General features: G+C 38.2%; 1 protein-coding gene across 2 annotated transcripts in view; it reads right to left on the minus strand.

The window, feature by feature from the left end:
* Nucleotides 1-22,023, minus strand: part of Ak5 (adenylate kinase 5) — a 265,916-nt gene that overhangs the window by 192,389 nt on the left and 51,504 nt on the right. For both annotated transcript variants that reach the window (XM_042685351.1, XM_042685340.1), the window contains exon 6: nucleotides 13,451-13,642. In XM_042685351.1, coding sequence (XP_042541285.1) covers nucleotides 13,451-13,642 — 192 coding nt within the window. The remainder of the gene's footprint in view (nucleotides 1-13,450; nucleotides 13,643-22,023) is intronic.

The raw sequence follows: 22,023 nt of genomic DNA on the forward strand, positions 1-22,023 counted from the left end.
AGGTAGATATGAGATATGAAAAACCTCTGGGAAGTCAATGCCAGGTGACCATAGATAGCCTCAACTTTGCTTGATTCGAAAACAGAACTGAAATGTATTAATATGCAAATTAAATGTATATATTAAAGGAAAATGGAAGTTCTATATCAACTTAGATAGCTAGGTCTAGACAGCAGGAAAACCCTATCAGGAATCCATGAACCTGAAACCAATTAAATACTTGCTTACCTTACATCCATGCTTGCCCTAATCAAGTTTTCCTTTGTTAGAACCCCCAAATGATCTCTGGTTTGGAATTGTCCAGTTTATGAATCACTGTTTGCTCATTTTTTTTGGTGTATGTGTATGGTACTTGAATTTGAACTCTTGCTTATTAGTAAGCACTTTACTACTTGAACAATACCCTCAGTCCTTTGATTTGCTGAAGGTATTTTTCAGATGGGGTCTTAAGGCTTTGCTTGGAGCTGGCCACCACCATGATCCTTTTCTCTTTGCCTCTTGAGTAACTGGAATTACAAGTGCATACCATTATGCATGACTTTCAAATGTGTTCTTTAAAAACTTTATTGTGCTTCTGTTTACTTTCTCACTAGTCAGAAATGTCTTGGGTCACATTAACATCATGTTCTTGGTACCTTTCCTGACAGTTTTGAGTGTGGAAAGCATCACCTTTCCTTGAAAACTGTTCTGGCTCAATCAGGGATGGCTCCTATATTTGAGGACATAAACACACATGTTTGACTCTGAAGGAGCCCATACTGAGGGATGGATGAGTCCATCTAACCTACCCAATGGCAAAGCAGTAACATGGGTAAAGAATGGAGCAGAGATTATTTACCCTCATGATCTTTGGCTGGCTGGGAGTTGTGCCTGAGCCACTGCCTACCACACAACAGCGCATTTTGCCAAATATTGTTAGTCAGATAAACACAAAAATTCAGAATTTGAAGTGCATTTGTTTCTGAATGTGTGTTGCCTTCATACTATCATAGAGAAAAAAATTACAAATCATGTAGATCACTGTAAATTGGGAACCACTATGCTTCATTTTCCAGTTTCCCTTCAAGGGAAGTTCTGAGCCACCAGACTAAACTGCAAGCAGGTGAGTACAGTTTAAAGGAATACTTCTGTTTACCTAAAGAAGGAGAATAGCTGTGGCTTAGCAGCCCTTTGAGTAGAATATGGATTTAAGGATGGAAGCAGCAGCAGACATTTTGTCGTTACAAAAATACATACAAGATGATGGAAAAGAAAGATTGGAGTCTGGATTCTTGATGACACAATTTAGTGATTTAACTAGACTTTGTTATACATCTTTATTTTTATTTTGATGCAAATGAAGTAAACCTGTTTAAGCTACAGCTATTCATACATGTTCTCTTACTTTTATTTTTGTTATAATTAATTACTGTGCAGGGCTTTAATGCCTTTACAAATTGTGTAGGGCTGCTTGTCATGAACATGAATGATCCCATATATGTCTATAATGTTTGACTTAATTAACAAATTTACTAACAAATTATTTTGAAATAATTATTCATGAAAAATAATTGGTGATTCAACTAACTGCTCCCTGAATAGATTCTAATGTCACTTTACAGTGTCCTGGTTATAGAAGCATCCTGTTATCCAAAGCCTTGCTTTCTATGGTGTAGTCACCTGAAATCACTAAAATCCAAAAATAGTGCATGAAAAACTTCAGAAGCAAATCCTGAAGTTTTGAGTTGTGTGCTGAAATGTCATATCATCCCACTCCATCCTACCTTGGGCATGAATCATCCCTTTGCTATGCTAGCCATGCCACAAGCCACATCACTCCGTAGCGGTCTCAGTTATTGGATAGTTCGGGTGTCTCAGTGTTTGTGTCTTGTATTTTACTGTATAATGGCCTTAAACTGCAAGAGTGATAGTATTGGCCATCTGATAACAGTATATTGCTATAATTGTATACTTTATTATTATAGCTGTCAATCTCTTACTGAACATAAGTATAAATTAAACTTTATTGTAGGTATGTGTGTATAGGAAAGACTACGTATGGGTTCATTGTTTTTCATGGTTTCAGGTATCCACAGTTATGGAGACCACTGCTCATTACTTTTCCTTTCTATCTCTTTAATTTCTGCCTCACAGTGAACATAGTCCAAAGGGGAACTCAGAGAGCTGGGACTGGGAGTTTACATTCTACTTGTTCTGCTGTACCCACCTTTCCTCACTCCCACATCTGAATTTGGTTCCAGATGTTTGTAGAACTCATTCTATAAAGAGCTATGCCTGTGTCACCATCCAGCCAGGAACTCTTCAAATCCATTCTAGACGTGTTCTCTACTAGTGGTTTCATGCATGGCTGGTGGCTTCACCTCAGCCATGTGTTTCAGAGCCCCCTATAAGCTGGGTACCATACATCTGTTCTTCCTCATTCTTACTACACACAAGAGACCCCTGCATTTCCATCCCAACTGCTTACTAGGTACTTCTTCCCTGTTCCTGACTTCCAACCTTTCCTGCTTCCCTCTTCTCATCTGCTCAGGAGTCCCTCCCTGCTCAGATTCTCTCTGGAAGCTATTATTCTTGGTGGTGCATGTGCCCTTTCCTGGGCTGGGTTCAAGCTGTCTACATTTGTGTCCATGAAGGCTGGATGGCTTCACACACTCTCTCTATGTTCCCAACATAGAAGGTGCTACTGTCTGGTCCCTCAACAGATAGCTGTGGAAGGAAAAAAAGGAAGGAAGGAAGGAAGGAAAAAGGAAGGAAGGAATGAAGGAAGGAAGGAGGGAGGGAGGGAAGGAAGTGTTGTTTGATGAGAGGGTGCCAAGTGAAACACAGGTCCAATATAACTGTTTACATGAATGACTATAAAAAGACTGTCATCATGAGGAAGATGAATGGTGTACCTAACGGCAGACAGGAACAGTGATTTGTCTGTGGCAGAGCTAAAGCCAAGGTTTTACATCTGTCTGGTGGAACAGATTATGGTAAGCAGACAGGGGCATAGATAAATAAAAACACAAGACCAATAACTGGCTCCTGGTTGTAAAATTCCCATACTGGTTATGTGTCTCAGTCATCAATTTAATAAATTACCTCATTTATTTTGCATCTATTATCTAGTAAAATATTTGAAAAATCTTTTAAATAGAATATAGCAATAGAATTGAGCCAGTACTAGACAGGATAGCCTTTTACTCCCTACATTGCTAAAAGAAGCGGCCAAGCTTCAGGAGGGACTGCTGCTTCAGAAAGCTCAAGAACATCCAATTTCATTTGTATTCTGAAAGCTGCTGTTCGCCAGCCAGGTTCTGAGGTTGAGATATAACTAGCCAGTTCTGAGATTGAGATATAACTAGCTAGTGTCCAGGTAGCTAACTGCCATTAGAGGTGGAAGAAAGAGGGAAAATTGGCCCTATCCTCAGTGAGAGCTACTTCATAGTTCCACGCCAATTAGTCTTTTGCAGAATGAGAGAGAGAGAGAGAGAGAGAGAGAGAGAGAGAGAGAGAGAGAGAGAGAGAGAGAGAGAGAGAAGGAGAGAGAGGGAGAGAGAGGGAGAGAGAGGGAGAGAGACAGAGACAGAGACAGAGACAGAGAGAGAGGCTCTGCAGCCAGAAGTGGTGATTACTGGGAGATCAGTTTACATTGATTGCTGGCAGGCAAATTCAGGCCTCCACAGTTGGCAGCCTCATTCAACCACTTCTTTCCCTAAGACCATTTCAGAATATAAAATAATTTGGCTACAGAAAGACAGTGATTCTAACAATGAGTGACTGAAAACAGCTTGTGGCCAGATAGGCTTTTGGATTAAACATAATCAGGAGGTTTGGAAGCCAAGGTTTAAGGACTTCTGGGTCACTCAGTTACCAAAGGATGCCAGTAGACTTTGTTTAGATGGCAGAGGTAAAGGTGTAGGATTAAACAATGGAGTTATCACTAGAGGCAATTGGGACCTTGAAGGCCTGGGCATGGTGTTGTTCATGGTTCCACCATCCCAGGCTAGGAAAGAATACCCTCTACTGAAGATATGATAGCAATGAACTTTTGGACCTGTAGTGGACAGAGTACACACTGTCTAGAACCTGCCCTCTGACTTTATTTGCTGACTATGTAGATAGCCCTTCCACTCAGATCTAAAACACATGATCTCCACAGCCTCCTGCATGTTTCCTTCTGTATACAACCAAATATTTAGTACTATTCATTGGTTATCACCTTCTTCCTCACTGTGAATGGAGAAGAGAGTTCCATACAGAGCACCTTGAGTATTGAAATTAATTTATTTGACAACTGAAATCCACTCCTCCAATCTAGTAACAGGAAAAGACAGCACAGCCCATAAAATGTTCTAATATGCAGGGACTGAAAAACATATTGTTGAGTGATGAGTGGGGGGACAGAGAAATTAAAGGAGGAATCCAAGTTTCTAGAAGCCAATGAAAACAAAACACGTCCTATCACAACCTTTGGAATAAAGAAAAAGTAGTGCTAGGAGGAAATTTTTGTGCCTACATCTAAATAATAGCCTCATTAAATAAATAGCCTCATGATGCATCCCAAACTTCTACAAAAACAGGAACAGCCAAATCAAAATTAGCAGACAGAAAATAGTTGTAAAGATTAATATAAAACTAATGAAATGGATACTCAAAAATTATACAAAAATTACCGGGTGCCGGTGGCTCACACCTGCAATCCTAGCTACTCAGGAGGCTGAAATCTGAAGATCGCAGTTCAAAACCAACCTGGATAGGAAAGTCCATGAGACTCTTATTTCCAATTAACCACCAGAAAACCAGAAGTGGTGCTGTAGCTCAAGTGGTAGAGCGCTTGCCTTGAGCTGAAGAGCACAGGGACAGTGCTCAGGCCCAGAGTTCAAGCCCTATGACTGACTGAAAAAAATTGTACAAAAATTAATGAAACATAAAGTTAATTATTTAGGAAAAAAGTCAGATTGATAAATTAGGTAAATTGAAGTAAAGAGAGTCAATAACACTAGGGATTAAAAAAGATTATCATAACAAATACCAAAGAATACTAAAAGTCATGAAATAATACACTCAAACTAGAAAATCTAGAAGGAATGGATAAATTTCTAGACATAGTTTATCTACAAAAATTGATCCAAGAGAATATGAACTAATTAAACAGATCTCTAATAAGTAATGAGATTGAAGCTTTAATAAAGTCTACCAACAAAGAAAGCCTAGCACCAGAAAGATTAGCTACTAAATCCTATGATTAATAATTCTATCATTAATTAGAATAGGTAGAATAGTAATTAGAATAGAATAATTCTATTATTAAAGAAGAGTTAATACCAATACTTCTGAAATTCTTGCATGAAATAGAAAGGTAAAGAATGCTACTGAACTCATTCTAGGAAGCATTTGACATACAGGCAGACATAAAACAAAGATAGAGAAGTATGAACCAATCTTTGGTGATCATTATGCCAAATCCTTAGTAAATTTCTTGCAAATTTAATTCAACAACACATTAGAAAGATCAAGTACCATAATCAAATTAGTTTCATCCAAGGAATGCAAGGATGGTTCAACATATGAAAATGAATAAAGGTAATTCATCACATAAACAGGCCCAAGAACAAAATCACAGGATCATCTCAACTGATGCAGAAAAAGCCTCTGGAAAAATTCAACACTGTACCATGATAAAATCTCTGAAGAATCAGAAATTGAAGGAATGTACATGAATTTCATAAAGACTATATATTACAAACCTGTAGTCAACATCATATTAAATGATGAAAAACTGAAACAATTTCCCTTCAAGTCAGGAAAAAGGCAAGTGTTCATTCTCTTCACTCTTACTCAATATGGTATTAGAATTTCTAGCCAGAGTGAAGAGGCAGGAATAAGAAAAAAAGGTATTAAAAACAGGAAGGAAGAAATAAAAATGTCATTATAGGAAGATGATATGATCCTATACTTATTAGACTCTATAGACTCCACTGAAAATCTTTTATCCACTGATAAACACCTTTGAAAATGTACCAAGATATGAACTTAACACTCAATGATCAGTAACATTTCTATATACTTGAAAAACTATGTTTATTGCAGTCCTCTTCACAATACCCAAACTGTGGACAAAGTCAAGGGGCCCAACAACAGATGAATGGATTAAGAGATAGGGTACATATATACCATGGCATATTATAAAACCATAAATGAAAATTTATTACAAATAAAAATGAAATAATTACATCTGCAGAAGAATTGGAGAAAATCATGTTGAGTGATATAGATAAATTCAAAATGTCAGATAGCAATAGCATTTATGTTTTCACTCTTCTTTTGTTCTGGTGCTCAGGATTGAATTCTGGGTGTGGGTGATATCTGTGAGCTTTTTGTGCTTAAGGCTAGTGCTCTACCACTTGAGCTGCACTTCTGAATTTTTTTCTTTTCTTTTCTTTTTTTTGTCAGTCATGAGGCTTGAACTCAGGCCTTAGTGCTGTCCCTGAGCTCTTTTGCTCAAGGCTAGGGATCTACCACTTTCAGCCATAGTGCCACTTCAGGTTTCTGGTGGTTAATTGAAGATAAGAGTCTCATGGACTTTCCTGCCCAGGCTGGCTTTGAATGGTGATCCTCGGATCTCAGCCTCCTAAGTAGCTAGGATTGCAGGTATGAGCCACAAGTGCCTGGCTATTTTTTTTCCCTTTCTGGAGGCTAGCTGGAAACTTAGAGATCTTTCTACCCAGGCTGGCTGGCTTCAAACCACAGTCCTCAGATCTCAGCCTCAGCTGAGATGTTAGCCTCAGCCTCTTAGTAACTAAGATTATAGGTGTGAGCCACTGGTACCCTGCTTTGTTTTTACTCTTCTGTGGAAACTGACCTAAAAGACAAACACACACACACACATTCATGAATATGTGAAATGTACACACACACACATATATATATATATATATATATATATATATATATACACACACACACATGTATAATATGGTTCTAACTTTGGGAAGAGGATGGGAAGAAAGATGAGGATGGATAACTTTGAAATATGATACAATTATAAATATAGCATAAGGAATGTCACTGAAAGCTATGGATTAATAAGGTGTTGTGGGATGAGGGAAAAGAAAGCAATAAAGAGAGTAAGCAATAAAGAGAGTTATTCTGACCAAAATAATATATACATACACGATATACTATAGTGAAACTTCTGTGTAATTAGCACACACTAAAAAATAGAAGGATGACAATAAAGATGGGATGGGGAGCAGCAGCAGTAGTAGGATGTGCCAATGAAGAGTATGAATGTGGTTGATGTAGTTATATTTATATATATATATATATATGTTTATATATAGAGAGAGAGAGAAGGGGGAGGGAGAAAGAGCAATGAAATCTGCTGAAATGTTTTAAGAGGGGTAAGTAGGATAAGAAGGAGTGATAGAGGGGATGAGGTTGATCTGAGTATACTATATGTAAGTGTGCAACTATCTCAAGGAAAAGCTCCTTGTAGCAGTAATGTATTTTTTAAAAGCTCTACTCTTAAGCAGATCTGCCACTGCAGTTCTTAACATTAAAAATTCCTTAATGTGCATCTTGCAAATGTGTTAGCTTGAGTGTTTTCTTAATGTTGTCCACATCATTTATTTCACAGTAGCATATGAGGGCATTGCTTTACACTAATGATCAGTCAGGGCTTTGTGTATCCTATTCCACAGGTATCTGGAGTAATAAACTGCAGAATAGGACACATGCTCATTCTTAAGCTTCTTTCATATTTTGCTTGCAAATATTTTACAGAACCTTGTCATGAGAACACTGCATTGCTGTTTTGAGAGGATTTATCATTAGGAGCTGACAGTGGGGTGGCATCAATTTCCAACTTCAATTTCTAGCTTTGAAAGGAGATGTATTCACGGAGGCATTTGCTTTGCTTTCTGCCTGCTGAGTGTGAAAACCACTGATACAGAGTGGAGTGAGCTTTAGGGATGGCAAAGTTGAGTGTCAGGTTGTGTGCTTGTTTCTTTTATTTTCTTCCATATAAAAGAACAGATAATGAGACTGGCATCATAGTATTTCAGGTTTTAGAACCCACAGTAATGGCAACTTATGGAAGTAATAAGATTTGCTTTTCAATTTAGTTCTGCTCTTTTTGAGCCACCTTTATAAAGACCTGTGTAAACAGGTGCATTAGAAGGTAGCCAAAGGATGACATCCTTCTGAACTGATCAATGGTGCTTTTCCTAAGGACAACATAGTCTTACCTGTTTGGCACACAGTAGGATTTGATGTTTCCTGCCTAGAGAGATTCCTTATAATTTGCTCTTTATTCAAGTCAAGCAAACAGGAATTGATCGCATGATTTCTAGGCCCTTTCATAACCAGGTTTCATGCTGGAAAGTACTGTTTACTAAATGTTACATACTTGAGGCACTGGGAAAAAGCCAGAGGGTCATATACCTAGGTGCAAAATACACTGTTCTCACTAAAATATTCTATGGGATGCCTCTCTGGTGCTTCCTACTTATTAGCCCTTAGTAACTCCTCCTAGACACTTTCTTAGTTACTAGATTCAACAAACAGAATCAGCTATGTGGTATAACTGTGGCACATGTGGCCATGGATATTTACATAGGACATAATAGCCTTGGTGCTTACAGAAAAAGTGTTTTCAACCTGTTACAGATGGCAAATTCATCAGCCTTTTATCTATTAAGAAACAGTAACAACTTTTTTAAAAAAAGAAACAGTAACATTTTTTTGTATTAACTAGAAAAGATTTTGTTACCTTTCTTAGGTTCAAGTAGCTGCTGAATCTCTAGAGGGTTTATGTTATTAGGCTTCCTTCTTTCCTTCCTTCCTTCTTTCTTCCCTTCCTTCCTTCCTTCCTTCCCTGCTTCCTTCCCTCCTTCCTTCCTTCCCTGCTTCCTTCCCTCCTTCCTTCCCTCCTTCCTCTTTCTCTCTTTTTCTTTCTTTCTATCATCTCTGTATCTATCTCTTCTGACTGCATCACTTACTCTCACTCTCTTTCTTTTCCATCCTGCCCTATAACTGTACTAGAGAGATGGTGATGATGATCAGCTGATGGGAGTTTAGGGATAAGTGTTCTTGTAATTTAAATATGAGTGCTTTCTCCCAGAAAGCTTAAAGTTAATGAATAATTACCAAGCAGTGTATCCAAGTTAGCGTTTATGTTCCTGTTTATTTTTCCTTGGGGTTAAAAGTATTTGATGGGTGGAGAACATCATAGTTTCAGTGGTAAACTTGAACTGTCATCAAGGGGATCCTCAAATTTGAAGGAAGTGCTATGGGGCACTTTAAGAAATGGAAGCATACCTGGGGATTTGCAGGTCCAGGGTTAGTGTTGAGGAAATAACAGTGTAGCAGGACAAGGGTGTGTCTGCTAGTTGTGCTCCCCAGAACTGTTGCTAGCTGGTAATGAAAGTTCCCATTGCCAAGGCAAAAATAAAGCAAATGAAGCAGATGCTGGGAGTTTTCGTAAAAGCCAAACATTTGTTTAGAAACTTTATTTAGAATCCACTAACCATTCTTGCGTGTGTGTGTGTGTGTGTGTGTGTGTGTGTGTGTTAAAATACCCCTTTTAAAGAATAACAAGAAGAAGAAGCTGGGCACTGGTGGCTCGTGCCTATAATATTAGTCAGGAGGCTGAGATTTGAGGATCACAGTTCAAAGCCAGCCTGGGCAAGGAAAGTCTGTGAGACTCTTATCTTTAATTAACCACCAGAAAACCAGAAGTAGTGCTGTCATGCAAGTAGTAGAGTATTTGCCTTGAGCTGAAGAGCTCAAGGACAGCTCCTAGGTCCAGAGTTCGAGCCCCATGACCAAACACACACACACAAAGAAAAAGAAAAAGAAAAAAGAATGGCCTTACTTTGGAAAGGAAAAAGCCACCATCACTCTAGCCCCTTTTAGTCAAATGTTATTCTCCTTTCCCTTTCCTTTCCCTTTCCTTCCCTTCCCTTCCCTTCCCTTCCCTTCCCTTCCCTTCCCTTCCCTTCCCTTCCCTTCCCTTCCCTTTCCTTCCCTTTCCTTTTTTCTTTCCTTTCCTTTCCCTTTCCTTTCCTTTTCCTTCCCTTCCCTTCCCTTCTTTCCTTTCCTTCCTTCCTTTTTTTAGGTCCAAGAGCAGGACTGAAACTTGAAGTCAGCACCTGCCACTTTTGCTCATTGGCTAGCACTCTTCAAACTGAGCCATGCCTCCAACTCCTATTCTCTTCTATTAAGTCCTGAAATTCAGGAATAGGGGGTCTGATTATAGTCACTTGCCCATTTCTCCAGGATAACTGGTGTAAGCAGGCAAGAAATAGTCCTGATTCTAGTATTTTTTAATCTGCCTTTTTTCTGGTTGAAGAGATCCAGTTGGTAAACTTGGTTATGAATTAAGAAGCTTCTTCATATACCTTGCAACTCCTATGACTGGGTCAACTTTATAACATTAAAGGGGAAGGAATAGAGAGACAGAAATACAAACAAAATAAGTTATCATTACACACACAACGCTCTACATGCCACAATAAGCACTTGACATCCATTTCATTCCCACAAACATACTGGGTATAATTGGTGATTACACCCATTTTACAGCAAAGGACTGTGAGTCACAGAGGAGGTAGCTACTCTGCAGGTAGGTGGTGGCATCTGAACCAGTGAGTGGTATCCGAATCAGGCAGGGAGGCTGCCTGGAGCATCTTAAACACTAGCATGCTATCCACATCCTCTCATCACACCCCCTAAGCATTACAGGACAGGTGACATCCTCTGCAATTCCCAGCTTCGGGATTCACAGCTGTGAGGCATCATGAAACTTCTAAATGCCAGCAAAGCAAAGCTGAGATTCCAAGTGGAGTTTAGACTCCAAAGCCCTGGGGAAGAGGAGCACCTCAATGAAGTTTCTCAACTGCTCCAAGCAGAGTCATCATGTGATGGTCCTTAGGAAGTCGGCTTGGAGATAAATGATTTATCCAACTTGTGGACAAGGAAGGACCCCATTCTGTCACTACAGGGAATTCTGGCCCTAACATAGTGTATGACTTATATGAGAGCTCCCTGCACATTTGATGGACTTAAAAATTAATTGTCATCATCACACGTGGTAACTCATTGTTTACCGTGTTGCCCTATAGAGTACAAGCTCCTCCTTTAGCTGGAACTTGCTATGGACTTAAGAAGTCCTGTTCTCGTTGCTTGGAATATATTGGTGAACAAATAAAGATCTTCACTCTTTGTGCATTTAGCTTTGAATGCCTAGCAGAGCATCTTGGTTTTCAATGAATATTTACTTAATGAATAAATGACTCAATTAGAAGGTGAAGAAAAGGAAGAGGGAAGAAACAACAGAGAAAAATATATACTTGGGGTTGGCTCTAGCGACCAAAAGATACTTATTAAAATCTTAACAGGCTTGTGATTAGTAAAGATGATCATTTTTATTATTTGGCTCATCTTTAAGCATGACATTCTACCAAATATATTTCAGTTTCAAAACTGAAGTCAGAGCCAACCTCTGAAAGAGAACATGGGTTCCAGGATGCAGCATTTGCCTTGCTGACAGATTATTTTTTCCCCCAATTATATTCTCCAGAGCTGCCTCTGCTCACTGCTTTCTAAAAGGTGACTTTCCAAGGCAAGTTTTCTCCCAGTAATTAGAGATATTTATCTTAAAGCTCATTTGGTGTTAGCAGCGAGGTTTCAGGCTGTCATCCACATTGTTATTGACTCTTTCAATTAGAGGCAATGGCATTTCACCTCCATGCAAAATATTAGTAAATTAACAATCCTCACTCTGCATTCATTGGGGAAATCTACTCTGCTAGTGATGACGAACATGACAAGCAAGGAGTAATGAGAGACACTGGTGATACCGTTCAGCCTTGCACACATCAATAAAAACTCTGGCTCTTCACCTTGCAGTTGAGGTTTAGTCTTTTTCACAACACAATGCAAAAATCAGCATTGGTAATTGATGAGAAAAATACACAATCATTCCCAAAATAGCCACAGAAATATTTACTCTCATTTTCCTGAATCTTTCTTATTACTCACTGTCTGTTCTAAGCCAAAAAATGAACTCTAGCATTATGAACAATTTTTCAGATCAGATTTACAACTCTCTGACATGATAACTTTGACTCAATGAGCAACTGTAATGAATATTTCAAGACTGTCAAATTCAGTATTCAAATGTCATGATGGTCTCTTTCAGGTCTAAGGGCATCTTTGTCTAATGAGAGTAATTTTAACCCAGGAATTGTTAGGTCATAGAAAGTTTGTTGGATGTTGTTGCCTCAAACTTGAAAGTGGCACAAGCCACTTTCATCAGATTCTTTTGGGGACTTACAAGCCCACTAGCAAGAAGCATGGATCTTGTTGGAAGGGCCAAGGGTAGACAGGAGGCTGTGTTGAGACTTGCCATTGCCTGGCTACGGTAGAGCTCCTGTGGGTTGAGTGTTGTACTGCATAAAGGGCTTTCTTCAGATGGCCTGGGATCCTACTGTTCTCCTCTGGGATTTAGTATTTAAATTTGACATTGTGAGGAATCACATATTGAGTTCAGCCTTTGTATCTACTGTTCTAGATTCTAAGAACTGCATTAACTAGTGATCTTGGTCATCTGTCATTGAATATAATAAACTACAAAGCAGACTGAATATTTAGAAAAATGTTAACATTTTTACTCTTCCAAATAAGCAAAGAAATAACTCCTCCTAATTCAATACACTGTCACCTCTTCATGTCAAGACATTAGGAAATCAGAATCTAATATACTTCTGTAGTACATTATGATACAGAAGACTTAAGAGAATTTAACAGCACAGCAGGCCAACTGTTACTTAGAAATCTATCAATTTTGCAACATTTTCAAAGGCAGAAGCATTGTGGAACTGGACAAATAGTGCTGAAAATAATCAAAATAGTTAACTTCAACATACCTTTTTTTTTTTACTTGAGAAGTATAGACTTCTAGACAAGGTTAAATATTTTTATCTGTCATAAAAATCAACTAAAATAAAATAAAATATGTAAAAAGAAACATAATGGCTAAATAAAGACAAGTCAGAGCTAGGCGCCGGTGGCTCACGCCTATAATCCTAGCTACTTAGGAGACTGAGATCTGAAGATCGCGGTTCAAAGTCAGCCCGGGCAGAACTCTGTGAAACTCTTATCTCCAATAAACCACCAGAAAACCAGAAGTGGCGATGTAGCTCAAGTAGTAGAGCGCTAGCCTTGAACTGAAGAGCTGAGGGACAGTGCCCAGGCCCAGAGTTCAAGCCCCACAACCTACCAAAAAAACAAACAAAAAAGTCAGGGCAAATGATTGATTTAAAAAAAAATGATTCTTTTGCCCTTCCCAAAGGCACTTCATAAAGTCAAGCAGCTAAGTGATAAAATACAAACATGACAAGGGAGAAAGTACAAACACGATCATTCTTGGACTGGGCATGTGAGAGTAAAACTAACTTACTGTCATTATGAGCCCCTTCTCCTGGAAGTATTTAACCAATGGAGCAGCGTTTTGCTTGAAGTTTATCAGTCTCCTTTGGGTAGCTTTTAGATTGTCATCAGGCCGCCCTTGCTGTTCTGCACGTTTCAGCAATCTTTCTTTGAGCCTCTGATTGGCACAAGCCAGGAATACCACCAAGTCAGGAGTACAAATCTGCGGAGAATATCAGACAAGTAGAGAGACATTCAACATACCAAGTGATGTAGCTGTGGGCAATGGTATTAGCCTCCTTTTCTTCTATTCTTGATCCTCAACATTTTTGTCAACTTGTTTCCCAGGCTGTCACTTTACATTAGGCCAGGGTCCATATAAAAGGCATGGGGCAGGAGGAAGTGGTTCTCCGTATTTCTGAAAACACAGTTTTTCTTCATGTTCATATAAATTTCCTAGTTGAATTAAGAACAACACTAGCCAAGCTTTGCCAAAGTATATGCAACCTGGTTTTAGAGGAGATAGATGATGCCTGCAGCAAATAGACTTTTGCTATTTTACTCTCGGCTGTATTTTTCAAATTACCTACTGCATATCAGGCCCAGTGTGAAGCTTTTTCCTTACACCACTGCTAGAATTTAAAACAATGTACGGGGTAAATGGTGTCTTGGTTTTATAGATGTGAAAACTATGGCTCTGAGACACTTGGTCTCATGGTGAAGGTAAAAAGTTGATATTGTCATCCAGGTCTATTTGCTATATGCTCAGTGCCTTTCACTATGCTTCTATGAGGATACCAAGCAATGCCATGAAAAGAGCCTATGAAATAAAATTTTTACTTATGTGAATTAAAACTAGTATTGCAATGAAAGGCAATGTGACCACATGAAGTGAATTTAGTTTATTGTTGACTGAGAGACAAGGCAAGGCAAAAAGGCAGTTTTGCATAGTTGTTCAAAGCAATAATTTCCTATTTTTTATTGGATACTCCTGTTAATAATTTTGAGTGGCCTCGTTGTCAATAGACATATACTCTTAATTTATAAATGATACATTTATTTATGATATGCACACATTCCTATATAAATATAGGATGCACATTATAAAATACACACAAAGATACAAATTTTAGAGGTGACAATATAAGACTCATTGTTTTTGATGTTTTCTCCCCACACCACAGTGGATTGTCTTCTGTACTCTGCAGATCACTAGTCAGAGAAAATGGATTTTGGAGGCTGGAACAGGTGTGGATTCTAGTTTTTTCCCAATGACTAAGCGTCTGAGGACAGGCACATGGTTTAACATTGTTAAGCTAAGTTTTGGTGTCTATAGACATATCTGATCTACCTCCCTGAGATATTACCACAATGGAAAAAAAAAGAAAAGTCCAATATAAACTCAAGTAATTTAAGCCATGTTTTGCTTTCATGGTTCTATGCGGTTTTCTCCATTACCTTCTTGTTTATGTTTTGTTGGTTTTTTTTCCCCTCTTCGCTCATATTTCTGATTCCTCAAACCCCCAAGTGGACATTTTCTCAGGGCATAACTCATACATTTTTCCTCTCCATGTTTCATTCTCACAGTGACTCTCCAAGTGCTCTGTCTCCCCTACCACCCTCCTGTTGATGGAAATCCAACCTACATTTCAGCACAGACTTTCAAGAGCCTTTCAGACTGGCATTTTCAAGTGTCTATGTGGCAATTCCATTTGTACATCTTCGAAGTTACTTGTGACTCAGCACCTTTCCACCTAAGGAAGGAGATTGAACTCCAGACATCCCCACACATTAGGCAAGCACTCTATCACTTGAACAATTTCCCCAGCCCTTTGATTTGTGTTTTGTTTTAGAGAAAAGGTCTTCCTAACTTTATTGTGACTAGCTCTGAGCTTGACAGCCTCCTGCCTCTGCTTCCTAAGTAGCTGAGATTACAGATATGTACTAACATATCTGAACACAGAAACATACCTGTTCATACTGAGTTTTAGTCTAGAATCTGTCATTTATCAGGTGTTTGTCCTTGGGTAAATTGTTCTAATCCCTCTTACCTGTTTTCTGAACTATAAAGAAAAGGGGAAACTCCCAACATAGTCACTCTGTATTTTCAAACTTTTCTTTTTGCCAATTCACTGTCCCTGAGCTTTTTTAAAAAATAAACTTATAGCTACCAGGCTATATCACTTAAACCACAGCTCCATTTCTGGCTTTTTCTTTTGGGTAATTTATTAGAGATAAGAATCTCAGGACTGGGAAAGTGGCTCCGTGGAAGAGCGCTTGCCTTGCATGCCTGAGGCCCTGGGTTCGATTCCTCAGCACCACATAAGCAAAAAGAAAAAAGCCGGAAGTGGCGCTGTGGCTCAAGTGGTAGAGCGCTAGCCTTGAGCTGAAGAGCTGAGAGACAGCACCCAGGCCCAGAGTTCAGGCCCCACAACCGGACCCCCCCCCCCCCAAAAAAAAAGAATCTCATGTACTTTCCTGCTTAGGCTCATTTCAAAGCTCCATCCTCGATCTCAGCTTCCTTAGTGGCTAGGATTAAAGGTATGTGCCACTGGCACCTGAAATATTTCCAAAACTTTTAAATATATGTAAATTACTTTTGAGAAACTTAAATAAGTTAGATAAACACTTGTAACTGTTGAATGATATATGATAGAGTCCCTGAAGTTAAAACTTCTATTTTAAGGCTGGGAAGGTGGTTTAGTGGTAGATAGCTTGCCTTGCATGCATGAAATCCTGGGTTTCATTCCTCAGTACTACATAAACAGCTTTTGCTGGAAGTGGCGCTGTGGCTCAAGTGGTAGAGTGCTAGCCTTGAACAAAAGAAGCTCAGGGACAGTGCCCAGGCCCTCAGTTCAAGCCCCAGGACTGGCAACAAAATAAAGCAAAACAAAATACCCCAAAACTTCAATTTTAATTAAAGATTATTAGAAATTAATATTTAATATCATCTTTGGTAATATTCTGCTTTACCTGATATAATGAGGAAAACATTTAAAAATTTACTGTAAAAATTACATAAGGAATAAGAAAATTTTTTGGTAAACCAATTAAAATGTGTTCAGTTTCATAATACTATATATTAAAACACAGGAAAAAAAACACCCTGAACTACCTGGTCAATATTGAATACTTATAAAATGTCTTGAATTAAAAAATTTTGTTATATTGTACTAAAAAATAAAATGGTTGATACTAATAATGTATTTAGTGTTTTGTTTCAGGCTGCACATAAATGTTACTCTACACAACACCATGAGGCTGTAAGAAGCCTTTGAATGTTAATTATCAGTGTACTTTTTTTTTTTATCTTTTTCTGTTGACTTTTAGAGTACCCAAGACAGCTGAAATTAATTAATTAATTTTGTCCACCATGGGGCTTGAACTCAGGTCCTAGGTGCTATCCCTGAGCTCTTTTTGCTCAAAGCTAGGTGCTCTACACTTTGAGGAAAGTCTCAGGGACTTTCCTGTCTGGGTTGGCTTTGAATAGTGATTCTCAGATCTCAGTCTTCTGATTAGCTAGGATTGCAAGAAGTACTCACCTGAAATTTATTTTTTATACCTGAATAAAATTGTATCTTTTATATGAATAAGTTGTAGGAGTTTTCATTTTCATTTTGCAATTTTTGATGTGCTGAGGTTTGACCTCAGGGCTTCAGACTTCCTAGGCAAGGGATGTGACACTTAAACCATGTCCCTAGCCATGTTTGCTTTAATTAGTTTTCATATGGAGTTTTCCCAGAGTTGGCTTCAGACCATGAACTTCCTACTAATACTTCCATACCTCCATGTATCTGGGATTATAGGAGAAAAATACCATGCCTGATTTGCTCTTTGCTAATTTTTTGCTTAGACTGACCTCAAAATGTTATCTGCTATCTCTACTTCCCAAGTAGCTGGGACTAGATTTGAGCCCAGCCTTTCTAGTAATTTTACATTAAAAAACCAAAAAACCAGAAAACAAAAACTTGAGTGATTTTTTTTATTGGTTTTGTTTTTAAATGTTGGTCATGGGGTTTGAACTCTGGGCCTGGGTGCTGCCCCTGAGTTCTTCAGCTTAAGACTAACCCTCTACCATTTGAACCACAGCACCACTTCCAGTTTTCTGGTGGTTTATTGGAGTTAAGAGTCTCATGGACTTTCCTGCCAGGGCTGGCTTTGAACTGTGATCCTCAGATCTCAGCCTCCTGAATAGCTAGGATTACAGGGGTGAGCCACAGGTGCCTGGCTTTCAATGGTTTTACATAAGATTTTTTGCTCAGTGGATGCAACTTCAGCTCTGACAAAGATGACATTGAGGTGAATCTGCAAAGCTATTCAATTTTACAACTATGATTAGTTTGCTAGCTTCCCTTCGTATAAATTAAAACGAAAAAATCCCTTGTAACTCTGAATAAGAAAAATTAAAACATAAAATAGTCAAGACAATCTCAGTAGTTAGCAACAGTGAGCTGATTATGGTGTGACCCCATCTGCAAGCAAGACCCCTGATTCCTAGCAACTCCTGTACCCCAAATATCTGTTCCTCATGGCCATACACATTCTATTTCAAATGGAAAAATATACTTAAATTGCTTATGTCTTTCTCATAAAATTTAATTTTAAAAAAAGCAGACAGCATTCTATTTCAAAAGATGTGAATCCTCTAGCAAGTGTTCAATGAGCTGGGCCCTGATGGCTCACCTGTAATCCCAGCTACTCAGGAGGATGAGATCTGAGGATCACCATTCAAAATCAACCTGGCACAAAAGTCCAGGGGACTCTTTATCTCCAATTAACCAGCAAAAAACTAGAAGTGGAGGTGTGGCTGAAGTGATAAAGCACTAGCCTTGAGTGGAAAAAGCTAAATGAGGGAGGAATTCACTGAGTTCAAACTTCGGTACACACACACACACACACACACACACACACACACACACACACACACACAGAGTGTTCAGGTAACTCCACTTGTGACATGTAGAGGAAACATTATAAGATTTTTCCACTCCTTTTCTTAGCCTTTGTCCCCTTAAATGTGAGCTGATTGAATGAGTGAGCTAATGAATCTTTAAATACACCACAATAAAAAAGACATATCATTTTTGTCTACATGGCAGCAAGTTTCTTAACTGCTGATAGTATTTCTCCTCTCAAATCAAATAAGTCAATGTTCTTTTATTTCTGTTGCTGCATGGTAAATTCAGTCTTTATCCATTTTTAAGCCCTATTGAGCCATTGTTCTGTTAAAAAGAATCAGTGACTGCTTTTGTATAAGCAAAGACATTCACTGTGTCAGACTACAAAGTGGGCTCAGTTTAACACTCCCTATTGTCAGGGATTTTCATTGTTCTGCTCATTATTAAGATGTGTAAAGTCAGCTTAACTTCCATAATTCACATCAGAAACCAGGAAGCCAGATATTAAAGAAATGGAAAAACTGGAATTATGGAAAACATATACAAAAAACCCCAACAACACTGGAGGCTAGCTCATCAAACCAATGCCAAACTTGTAATCATCTCCACATTCTGATGACAAATTATTTTAAAACTTGAACAAATTATTTTAAAACTTCTGGTCTTAGTGTTTCTTATAATGAGGACTTAATAATCAGCAGACAGAACTTTCACTGCTTGATGACTCTAACTAGAGAGTTGTTTCTAAAATGGGGCTAAAATTGGTTTCCTTCTCTGCCTATGGGGAAAATGTAATCTGTTACTTTTTTAAACCATTAAACATTTTATTAAACATACATAATCATCATCAAGGCTAGACTAGATCATTCTAAAAGGGAAAAAAGATAGATAATTGGGCTTGACTATTATTTCATATAGATACAATTTTGCTGATCACTGATCTAGAATAATCACTAAAAAGTGGTAAACCTAGCAGATGGTTAAAATTTAAAAATAAAAGCTGATTTAAAAGATGAAGAATCAAAGTGAGTGGACAGATAGAAAGTCAATTGTAAAATAACAGAGTCAAAGCCAAATATATAAGCTGTTGAGTTAAATTTAGTCAAATTATTCCAATTTTTTAAAAGATTTTTTTTTTCCACACCCCAACTATTTTCTGTCATTACACTTCTCTCAGCCTGAATTCTCTTTGGAAACCAAAAGTGACACTGGGGTGTGGCTTAGTGGTAGAGCACATAATTAGCATGCACCAGGACCTTTATTCAAGCCCAGTGTGATCCTTTACTCTTCAAAAAAAAAAAAAAGAGGGAAGAGAAGAAAGCAGAAGCTGAGATGGAATTTGCTAGTAGCTGGTAAGGGAGTGGGGAGGATGCAAATGAGGGAGGTGAGAATGTTGCAGAGATGCCTACTGCAGCAGCCTGCGAGTCCCAAGAAGCCTATGTGAGAAAATGATTCCTCCGGTCCGTATTGTGGCCAAGAGCTGCTTCCTCCTTCACATTGTGCTGTCCACTGTGCAATGCCTCAGGGCAGAAAGTCACACACAACGAGTGCTGCACCTTACACTGGCAAAAAACTGGTCACAGGAGAAATGGCCAAGAAAGAGGTAGACTGAGCCTAGGAAATGGGGCATGCATGGGAGAGCTTGCTATGGTAGCACACTCTAAATGTAGAGATGCAGAATAGTTAAAAAATAAAGGGATGGAAAAAACATCCCAGCAGAAAATGGATAAAAATAAACAAATCAAATATCAGACAAAGAAGTGGACTGTAGGGAAGAACTATTATTACAGCTAAAGAATGTTACTTTGTTGTAATAGGTTTGATTACTTAGAAAGAAATATAACTCTTAGTTTGTATAACCTAATAATAAAAGGCTCAAAATATTCAAAGCCAAATTGAGATAGAATTAAAAGGAGGCACAAATCTACAATCACTAGATAGGACTTACTGCATATTTCAAATAGCTGGCAACACAAATTCCAAAAAAAACCAGTAAGAATTTAGCAGATTGGCACAAAGCCTGGGTTTGAACCACACAAAAGTCAATCAATCAAAATATAAATAAGTTTAAAAAATATAAATGTAAGAAAATATTCATATTAAGGAATTTATAATATAATACTTGGGTCAAATAAAAGCATGAAAGAAATAAAAAATTAAATAATAGTAAAATTTTTACTTTCTCAAACTTGGTGTATATAGCCAAACACAGTGATAGGAGTGTCTATTGCTTTGGAAATGTATCCAAAGCAATAGACACTCCTATCACTGTGTTTGGCTATATACGCCAAGTGAGATAATGATCTAAAGATCTATCAAAAAGTTAAAAAAAAATTGACATTCTAGATCTACTAAAAAAAACCCAGAAAGATAGAGAAGAAATTAACAAAAAGAGATTACAACTAAGCATTTAGTTATATTAATTGGACAGATGTGTAGAAAAACACAACAACACTGACAAAAAATAAACAGAAAATCAGAATAGTACTATACTTAAAAAAATAAATTCCACTTGTAAGTCAAAACTCTCACTCAAAGAAAATTAATAGCATATGAAAATGACCTGTGGATGTAGTTCAGAATTATGCCAACTTTGTGCTAGATTTTACTCAGCACAGGAGATAAAGCAAGAGCCCAACTTAAGCATGCTATCTGCTAGCTCAGATGGAGCTCTGCCAATTGGAGGAGACAAACCACAAAGAACTTCACAAACATGTGTCAAATTGCTACTGTGGTGAGTGCCACAGGGCAGAATGGAGTAGCAGATTCTATGAAAATGGGTTACGGAGTTTCCAGGCTTTCTAGAGCCACAGAGGAGACACTAAAGGGAGCTGAGATAGGAAAGAGGAAGGATCCACCAGAGATAAACGAGGAAGGAAGAGAGGTCTTTCAAAAGAACATAAATTCACAGAGAAGGTAGGCCCATGGGCCTTAGGACAACACTTAAGTTTTGTTTGAGGATTGCAGCTTTCAGGAAGAGAATATTTTAGACATGGCCATCTTGGTGAGGAGGTAAACCATTATATAATTCTTTCTAAGGATATTAGAAGAAATTAACATCTTGATTGGATTTTTTCCAAATTAAACTTGATGTTTGCAGGTAGAAGATTCTAGACACTGGAACAGATAAAGTATGACCCTAGCAAAATATGAAATTATATTCTGTGTTCAAATGAAGCTACATAGGCCCTGCAGTCACATTGTTGTCCTTATGGGCTCTGTGGTATGAGCTAATAGAACCACAGGTCCAAAAGAAAAGGCAAAAAGTAGGAGAATGTTCATTTCTCAGGAAAGCAAGTTTCCAGTATCATTCCTCCCCATCTCCCTCTCTTTACTTCACATGAAAACAGGGGCTGAGAATGTTGCTTAGCAGTTAGCATTTAGCATGAGTGTGAAGCTCTGGGTTTGATTCCTAACACCATCAACATGGTTCCATATTTTTAATCAGCTAGTTTAAATGAGAAGAAAAAGTGTGGCTGCAGTGGTTAAGAGCAAGACCATTCACTGTTCTGTAGCACTATGCAGAGGAGTAGTCTGTTTCTGTATTTGTAAGAGGTTTAAGAAGCATGGCCATCTCTCCCTCTGCCATTCATCTTGCTGAATGAGCATTTTTCTTTCTTTACAGCTAGTGAGATCTGCTGGACTTAATTCTCAGGAGCCCCTCCTACCATGGCATTGCCTGTATCAACAATTTTTTTTTGAGGAC

This window comes from Dipodomys spectabilis, unplaced genomic scaffold, assembly GCF_019054845.1.
Source record: "Dipodomys spectabilis isolate Male_0828 unplaced genomic scaffold, ASM1905484v1 ptg000002l, whole genome shotgun sequence".
Classification (NCBI taxonomy): domain Eukaryota; kingdom Metazoa; phylum Chordata; class Mammalia; order Rodentia; family Heteromyidae; genus Dipodomys; species Dipodomys spectabilis.